The sequence below is a fragment of the Atractosteus spatula genome, chromosome 16 (assembly GCF_055471065.1).
Source record: "Atractosteus spatula isolate fAtrSpa1 chromosome 16, fAtrSpa1.hap1, whole genome shotgun sequence".
Lineage (NCBI taxonomy): Eukaryota > Metazoa > Chordata > Actinopteri > Semionotiformes > Lepisosteidae > Atractosteus > Atractosteus spatula.
The window spans coordinates 16,050,223-16,058,952 of record NC_142721.1 but is presented as its reverse complement, the minus strand read 5'-3'; the positions used below and the strand labels follow the sequence as shown (position 1 = coordinate 16,058,952).

The window sequence follows — 8,730 nt, the reverse complement described above, 5'->3', positions numbered from 1 at the left end:
CTCCAGTGGGGCTGCCAGCTGGGAGCTGCAGGGCGACATGGCTGCTGGCTAAAAACAGTCAAAGCTGGAATAACAGTGGAAAGCAGTAGTGAAAACTGTGAGTAAAGTGTTGAAGTTGTAGCTCCTGAATGTGTCTTACACTTCTGCCCTGCAATGTACATCTGCACGAGTGTTGTGAAACACTGACTAGAGATGAAACTGCTCCTGGTTTGAAGTCTCCAGCAGGGAGAAAGCTTTGTACTGTTTTCACACACATGACAACAGTCTCTCCATTGCTGGGTATTGAGTACCCCTCTAGCAGATTTCACACTGGTCCTCATACAGTGGCGAATTGACCTGAACGAATTAATTATAAGATTAACGCTCATACCAAAGTGGTAATCCCAAGTGTGGGTGGCTCTGTGGCTCAGGATCTGCGCCTGTGGCCGGAAGGTTGCCGGTTCAAATCCCGCAGCCGGCAGAGGAATCCTACTCCATTGGGTGCTGTATAAATGGCTGACCCTGCGCTCTGACCCCAAGCTTCTCTCCCTGTCTGTGTGTCTTATGGAGAGCAAGCTGGGGTCTGCGACAAGACAAATTCCTCATGCAAGAAATTGTATAGGGTTAATAAAGTGATCTTATCTCTCTGAAGTGTGGCTCCTCTCTGTGCAGGAGAGCTCCCACTGTAGGGAAAGACACACAACGTTTCTGGTGTGAAGAAGATCAACAGCTGGAATGCCATTGTTCTTTATAGAGCACATATTTGTAAAACGATATCTTAGAATAGAAAAGATATGTATATATATAAAGAATCTAGAAAAAATAAATACAATTAACAATTCATGGGGGAATATTCTGTTCTGGATTAACTTTTGAACCTCTTGCAGAATATTAAAATATTATTATAATACCTTGTTTGCAGGGATCTCTATAAATACACTTACAAGGCAACTGACTAGTACACGTTGTGTGGAGTCCCAGTTAACTTTTCAGTATATCGTAAATAGTATTGTAACGCAACGGGGGCTCAGGCGGGCGCCCTTGCCGCATTAGGTCGGCCCCACACTGTCCGGGGCTCGAACCCGGGACTCCCGCGTCACTCTGGAGGGACCCAGCCCGGTGAGCTAAAGAGAGATCTCTCTACAGCCCAGTAGCTGTAGTCCTGCTATCACAGGGAAGGGTGGTGACGTCACCTGCTCTGGTACGCCGGCTCTTTCACAGTACCTGTCGGCCGTAAGCGTTACAGTATGCAGTATATAGTACATACCGATATTATCTGTTTGCTCCTCTCCACACGTTCAGAAGGTTCTGGTCTACTTTGTGTTCTAATTTTAAAGGCGCTATAATTAAAAAAAGAGTGCTAACGATATTAACCGAAAAGACAGAGCGCTCCCTGCGCGGTGTTGAAGACTGCAGCCTGCTCGCCACACTCAACATGGCGGACAGAGCTGTCCACGCGCGGCAGCACTTCCTGCCCGTGGCGGCGTTCCGGGGGAAGGTCACCAGCAGCCGCCGGCCGCCACACGTGTTGGTTTGTTTACATCGATGGCGGCTGGAAGCCTGGCGTCCGAGGGGCTCCGTTTCTTCGCCTGGGTGTGTATGTCTCCAACTTAAATTAGGCAGCGATACATCGTTTGTTTTAGAATTTGTCTTGCGTTATTTTCCTTGCGTGGGTTCATTCGTTAGTAACTTTTATGTTGCCTTTTGCACAGGGTGGGTTTGTGAACAGTTGATTTCTTGGTGTGGGGAACCCCTCTCTTTCCACGCGTAGCCTGCCCACTCTTCCAATAATAATAATAATAATAATAATAATAATAATAAATACGATTTATTTATGTAGCACCTTTTAAGTAGGGTCTCAAAGCGAATCTTACGGAAGATAAAACAGTTATAAGGATAGCACTGTTTCTGAAGAGAAAGCTCTGGAGTCTGGATGTGAATGTGCTCAGGGTGGGTGACTCTGATATCCGTGGGGAGAGAGTTCCAGAGCTCTGGGGTGCAGCAGGAGAAGCCCTGTCACCCACAGAGTGTGGACAAGCTCAGGGGACAGACAGGGGACCAGAGTCAGATTAATGAAGGGTGCAGGGAGGGGAGCAGGAAGATTATGAATCACAAAGGTTCTGTGGTGCCAAGCCATGCTGAGCCTCATAGGTGAGCATGAGTTTTTCAAAGTCTGCACAAAACCGGATAGGCTGCCAGTGCGAGGACTCCAGGACAGGAGTGATGTGTTCTCTTGCATGTGACCTGGCCAGGATTCTGCCTGGGAATTCTCAACACTTTGGAGTTTGTTCAGTTTAGGTTTTCAAAAAAGTAATCTGCTAATTTTCAAATTGCTTTCAGGTCTGCTTAGTTAAGGGATTTTGGGTTTTTTTTCTGTAGGCATTCGTTATTAAGTTAGTAAGTTTTTAGAAACAGAAAATGGGTAAAGAGGTCTCCGTGATCACAGTATTGGCTGAATCTGGTGGTTTGCCAGCACCAGGGCTGTGAAGAAGTGTGGGCGTCCTGGCAGGGAGAAGTGAGCAGGATCTGAAGTCCCAGTCGGGTTCTGGAGAGCTGGACCTGTCAGTTAGGTGGACCTGACCCGCTGGCTGGTGGCTGACGCTGGGCTGGCAGGGCCCTGGGCAGGGGCGCAGAGTGACCCCAGGAGGCAGGAGAGGGAAGACCTGTGGGAGAAGAAGGGACCGGCCCAGCGGGCGTGACCGAGCTGTGGACACGGCCTGCTCCGGCTCACATTCTGTCTTTCCCAGCACTGGATGGATAATCACGCTCGTGCACACTGTGGTTCCCAGCGCCAGATGGATGATCCCTCTGGTGCACACTGTGGTTCCCAGTGCTTGATGGAAAGTCCCTCTCGTGCACACTGTGGTTCCCAGCGCTGGATGGATAATCACCCTTGTGCACACTGTGGTTCCCAGGGCTGGATGGATGATCCCTCTGGTGCACACTGTGGTTCCCAGCGCTGGATGAATAATTCCTCTCGTGCACACTGTGGTTCCCAGCGCTGGATGGATAATCCCTCTCGTGCACACTGTGGTTCCCAGCGCTGGATGGATAATCCCTCTCGTGCACACTGTAGTTCCCAGTGCTGGATGGATAATCACCCTCGTGCACACTGTGGTTCCCAGCGCTGGATGGATAATCCCTCTCGTGCACACTGTGGTTCTCAGTGCTTGATGGATAATCACCCTTGTGCACACTGTGGTTCCCAGCGCTGGATGGATGATCCCTCTGGTGCACACTGTGGTTCCCAGCGCTGGATGGATGATCCCTCTCGTGCACACTGTGGTTCCCAGAGCTGGATGGATAATCCTTCTCGTGCACACTGTGGTTCCCAGCGCTGGATGGATGATCCCTCTCGTGCACACTGTGGTTCCCAGCGCTGGATGAATAATTTCTCTCGTGCACACTGTGGTTCCCAGTGCTTGATGAAAAGTCCCTCTCGTGCACACTGTGGTTCCCAGCGTTGGATGGAAGATCCCTCTGGTGCACACTGTGGTTCCCAGTGCTGGATGAATAATTCCTCTCATGCACACTGTGGTTCCCAGCGCTGGATGGATAATCACGCTCGTGCACACTGTGGTTCCCAGCGCTGGATGGATGATCCCTCTCGTGCACACTGTGGTTCCCAGTGCTTGATGGATAATCACGCTCGTGCACACTGTGGTTCCCAGCGCTGGATGGATGATCCCTCTCGTGCACACTGTGGTTCCCAGCGCTGGATGAAAAGTCCCTCTCGTGCACACTGTGGTTCCCAGCGCTGGATGGATGATCCCTCTGGTGCACACTGTGGTTCCCAGCGCTGGATGAATAATTCCTCTCGTGCACACTGTGGTTCCCAGCGCTGGATGGATGATCCCTCTCGTGCACACTGTGGTTCCCAGCGCTGGATGGATAATCACCCTCGTGCACACTGTGGTTCCCAGTGCTGGATGGATGATCCCTCTGGTGCACACTGTGGTTCCCAGCGCTGAATGGATGATCCCTCTCGTGCACACTGTGGTTCCCAGCGCTGGATGGATGATCCCTCTCGTGCACACTGTGGTTCCCAGCGCTGGATGGATAATCACGCTCGTGCACACTGTGGTTCCCAGCGCTGGATGGATGATCCCTCTCGTGCACACTGTGGTTCCCAGCGCTGGATGGATGATCCCTCTCGTGCACACTGTGGTTCCCAGCGCTGGATGGATGATCCCTTTTGTGCACACTGTGGTTCCCAGCGCTGGATGGATAATCACCCTCGTGCACACTGTGGTTCCCAGTGCTTGATGGATAATCCCTCTCGTGCACACTGTGGTTCCCAGCGCTGGATGGATAATCCCTCTCGTGCACACCGTGGTTCCCAGCGCTGGATGGATAATCCCTCTCGTGCACACTGTGGTTCCCAGCGCTGGATGGATAATCCCTCTCGTGCACACTGTGGTTCCCAGCGCTGGATGGATAATCCCTCTCGTGCACACTGTGGTTCCCAGCGCTGGATGGATAATCCCTCTCGTGCACACTGTGGTTCCCAGCGCTTGATGGATGATCCCTCTCGTGCACACTGTGGTTCCCAGCGCTGGATGGATGATCCCTCTCGTGCACACTCAGGCGGTGCTCCTCCAGGTGTGAAAGCCGGGGCTGCTGTTCAGGGCTCGTGGTCGGGAGGCCCCTGGGTGGCATCTGGGCTCTGCCACTGCCCCGAGCGAGCGAGTGAGCGACCTGTCCGCCTGCAGTACGTGATGGGGTATCATTCATCCGCAGGGGGCGAACAGCCACGGGCAACTGGGGCAGGGCCACCGGCAGGACCAGGCGGAGCCGGGGCAGGTGGAGGAGGGCGACCCCGCGGGGTGGGCCCTGCGGTGCCTGGCCGGGGGAGGTGGGCACTCCGTCCTGCTCACGGGTAAGTCCGGGGAAGCCCGCCGGGCAGGTGGGGGCGACCTCTCTCTCCAGTCGGGGATGGGTTCGGTGTTGTCTTTGCCTCCTGCTGCTCCGGCCCTCTGAATCATCCTGGTACGGGGGCAAATAATGGAGGAACCGTAATCGCGCAACAGGGGAGCCTCTTGGGCTTGTTCTCCGGCGTTTACTCTCCCTGTCTGCAGGCGCGGGACAGCTGCTGGTGTGCGGACAGAACCACAGAGGACAGCTGGGCCTGGGCCACACCAGAGAGGTCACGACCTTTCACCTCTGCCCCGGCCCCGGCGGGCAGGCGGTGGAGCAGGTGGCCTGCGGCTGGGATTTCACCCTCCTCCTCACAGGTGAGCCGCGAGCACGGAGTCGGGAGGAAGTCAGCCGCCGGCGCTTTCTCTGTCCGCAGCGTGTCCTGCCTCGTCTGGGCGCGACCCCAAAAAATCAGATCCCATCAGAGCGCTGTAAAAACTAAGGGCTTCTCTTACGCCCTCCTTTTGTCTTTCAATCAGCTATCCGCGTAGCTGTCAGTGGTCCAGCAGAGCCACAGGTCTGCAGTGGCTGTGGATCTGAATCCATGAAGATCTGGGTCCAGTGTGATGTGGGGACTGGTTAAGCCTTAAAGGCAGGTCCTTCAGGCCCCGGAGTCAGGTCAGTTTAGAACTGCAGGAGCACACAAACAGGGGTCCGGTCCAGGGAAGCCCATCTACAGCATCCCACCTCACCTCCAGCAGCTCAGTGGGAGTGGGAGAGAACGCACCAGCCGGCACAGCCCCAGGCTGACTCGCCTGAGGGACTGAGGAAGACTCGGGATGTTTCCCTGTCCCCTCTCTTTCCTCCTCCCGGATTACGGGTCAGGCCTCCATGCTTTCGGACTGCCGGATCCGCCGGTCTCTCCTCTGCGCTGCAGAGCCGTTGTGCACGGACTCGTTTATTGGCGAGGGTGTGAAAGATCCCCCCTTTCTGATAGCTTGGCAGGGGGTCTCCACGTGAGCTGTAACTGTATCTTCCCTGGACAGCAGTGGCAGTAAGCTCTCCCGGTCGGTCCCGGTTGGCCAGGGGCGCTCATTAACCATCTTTTTACTAACCGGCGTCCCGACACGGAAAACGACCAAGGCTGCTACCAGTATTCTCCTGCTACAAGTCTTGTCTGAAAACCTTTATCTCCGAATTGTCTTTGTAAATACTCACTGTCTTACTAAACCGTGAGGGTCCGTGAAAAGACAACCTCCGACTGTTGTAGGAACTGCTTCTATAGGGAGCTACAGTCTCCTGGTGATTTCCCCGTGAGAATCCTCAGAATGTGGTTCTCCTAAATGGGATGACCCCACCCCTGGGGGATCCACCCTTGTTTCCAGCCCCGGCTTTGCTACAGTGGGCTCATGGAATGACACGCGAGGTCTTTCGTTCTCTTTTCTGAAACTGGTGTCCCGTCCCTGGAGGTAGAACGCCCTTTGACAGCCTCGGCCCCTGCCTGTCATCCGCAGCGGGGGGAGGGGGGATTGCTGGTCCGTGTGGCCCATCCTGATCGCTAGAGGTCATCGTGTCCTCGACCCGGGGCGCCAGCAGCCCCTGTGACTGTGAAGTGTGAAAGGCTAGTCACGCCGGGAAATAATGCTTACGCTGATTTGTCGTCATTTTTAAGTACCTCACTTCGTGCGGGGTGCGCAGCGCAATACAGAGACGGTTATTCCTTGTTTGTAATTTGCATCCATAAGGCTTTATTGTTTCCCTGGGAGTTGTTTCTGGTGAAGAATCAGCTGCTTGTCTCTGGAGGTCAGGAAAGGTGAGACAGATTGCGAACTGGAGAAAAGGCCTTTCAGAGTTGGGCTTTTACTTTTGGGGGGGATTAAAGGAGGAAGGATGTTTCGTGGAAACTGACAACAGTAATCGCTTCAGGTGGTCTCTCTCTCTCTGTCCAGACAGGGGGACGCTCTATTCCTGCGGCTCCAATGCTTTTGGACAGCTTGGTGTTGGGCGGCCCCTAGCAGACAGCGCAGAGCCTCTGCAGATCCAGGTGGGACAGCATGTTCGGACCCTTGTCCTTCTGGGGGTCTTGTCTTGATTTCAGTTTTGTCAGCGGTCAAGCAGTAGATATGGGGGTCAACTGCTGTTAAACAGTTTGTGTCTCTCGGTTCCCCAGTCAATCTTCAGTTCAATTCAAGAAGCTTCATTAGCATGACCTATGAATAAATCCAAAATCCAATGCCAGAGCCTATACAATTAACACAACATCAACAGACATTTACAATACAGACATATCATAATACATTCACATACAAACATATGGAGCATTATTGAGAGACAGGCTCAATGTCTGTTCCTCAGGCTGGGACAGGAGATCACACACTGTATTATTATTATTGAGAGACAGGCTCACTGTTCCTCAGGCTGGGACAGGAGATCACACACTGTATTATTATTATTGAGAGACAGGCTCAATGTCTGTTCCTCAGGCTGGGACAGGAGATCACACACTGTATTATTATTATTGAGAGACAGGCTCACTGTCTGTTCCTCAGGCTGGGACAGGAGATCACATACTGTAGTATTATTATTGAGAGACAGGCTCACTGTTCCTCAGGCTGGGACAGGAGATCACACACTGTATTATTATTATTGAGAGACAGGCTCAATGTCTGTTCCTCAGGCTGGGACAGGAGATCACACACTGTATTATTATTATTGAGAGACAGGCTCAATGTCTGTTCCTCAGGCTGGGACAGGAGATCACACACTGTATTATTATTATTGAGAGACGGGCTCAATGTCTGTTCCTCAGGCTGGGACAGGAGATCACATACTGGGCTACCAGTTCAACTGAGTTCTCTCCTCCTTCTCCCAGTAGGATTGGGAGCTGTGCTGATTCTAGCAGGTGTGGGAGTTTTGGGATTAGATTTGTAAATTTGGGAAAGAATGTTTGTCTAATCCCAGAGTATTTGTCACAGTGCTCTAGAAAGTCTCTGTTTCTCTCTCTTTCTGTCTCCTGTTCCCAAGTCTCTCTCTTTCTCTGTGTCTCCTATTCCCAAGTCTCTCTGTGCCTCCTGTTCCAAAGTCTTCTCTGTGTGTCTCCAGTTCCCCATTCTCTCTCTCTGTGTCTCCTTTTCCCCAGTCAATTCAATTTAAGCTGCTTTATTAGCATAACCAATGGGTACAATCAGTGTTGCCAAAGCAAATAAAAATAAAATTAACATGAAAAAAAATAAAATAAAATGAAATCTACAGGCATATTACAGACATTTACAACAAAGACATATCATAAAATATTTACATATACTGTAAACAGATGGAGCATTATTGGGAGACAGACTCACTGTTCCTCAGGCTGTGACAGGAGATCACATACTGGGCTGCCAGTTCAACTGAGTTCCCTCCTCCCTCTCCCAGTAGGATTGGGACCCGTTGTGATTCTGGCAGGTGTGGGAACTCTGGGATTAGATTTCTGAGTTTAGGGAAGAATGTTTCTCTAATCCCAGAGTATCTGTCACAGTGCAGTAGGAAGTGCACCTCTGTCTCTATTTCTCCCCTCTGGCAGTGGGAGCACAGCCTGTCCTCTCTGTCAGCGCCCAGGTCTGATAGTACTGCTCCAGCAGTGCCAGGCTCTGCTGTTCTGGGTCCAGATGGGCTGGCAGTGCCCAGGTCTGACAGTACTGCTCCAGCAGTGCCAGCCTGTCCCCTGTTCTGTGGGCGACAGCAGGACCAGGTTATCTGCGTAGAGCAGGAACTTGATTTCTGTGTTGTGTAGTATGAGACTAGGAGCTGCAGACTGTTCCAACATTCCTGCTAATTCTTTAATATAGATATTGAACAGTGTTGGGCTCAGGATGCAGCCCTGTCTCACCCCTGTCTCCTGTTCTTCAGTCTTTC

General features: G+C 52.2%; 1 protein-coding gene across 2 annotated transcripts in view; it reads left to right on the top strand.

Moving 5' to 3' along the window:
• Nucleotides 1–1,466: 1,466 nt before the first annotated feature.
• Nucleotides 1,467–8,730, top strand: part of sergef (secretion regulating guanine nucleotide exchange factor) — a 34,881-nt gene continuing 27,617 nt past the window's right edge. Inside the window, exons 1-4 of one of the 2 annotated variants that reach the window (XM_088934691.1) lie at nt 1,467–1,572; nt 4,720–4,858; nt 5,058–5,213; nt 6,786–6,880. In XM_088934691.1, the coding sequence (XP_088790817.1) occupies nt 1,525–1,572; nt 4,720–4,858; nt 5,058–5,213; nt 6,786–6,880 (438 nt within the window). In that variant the 5' untranslated portion in view covers nt 1,467–1,524. The remainder of the gene's footprint in view (nt 1,573–4,719; nt 4,859–5,057; nt 5,214–6,785; nt 6,881–8,730) is intronic. The other variant, XM_088934692.1, reaches the window with a different exon arrangement.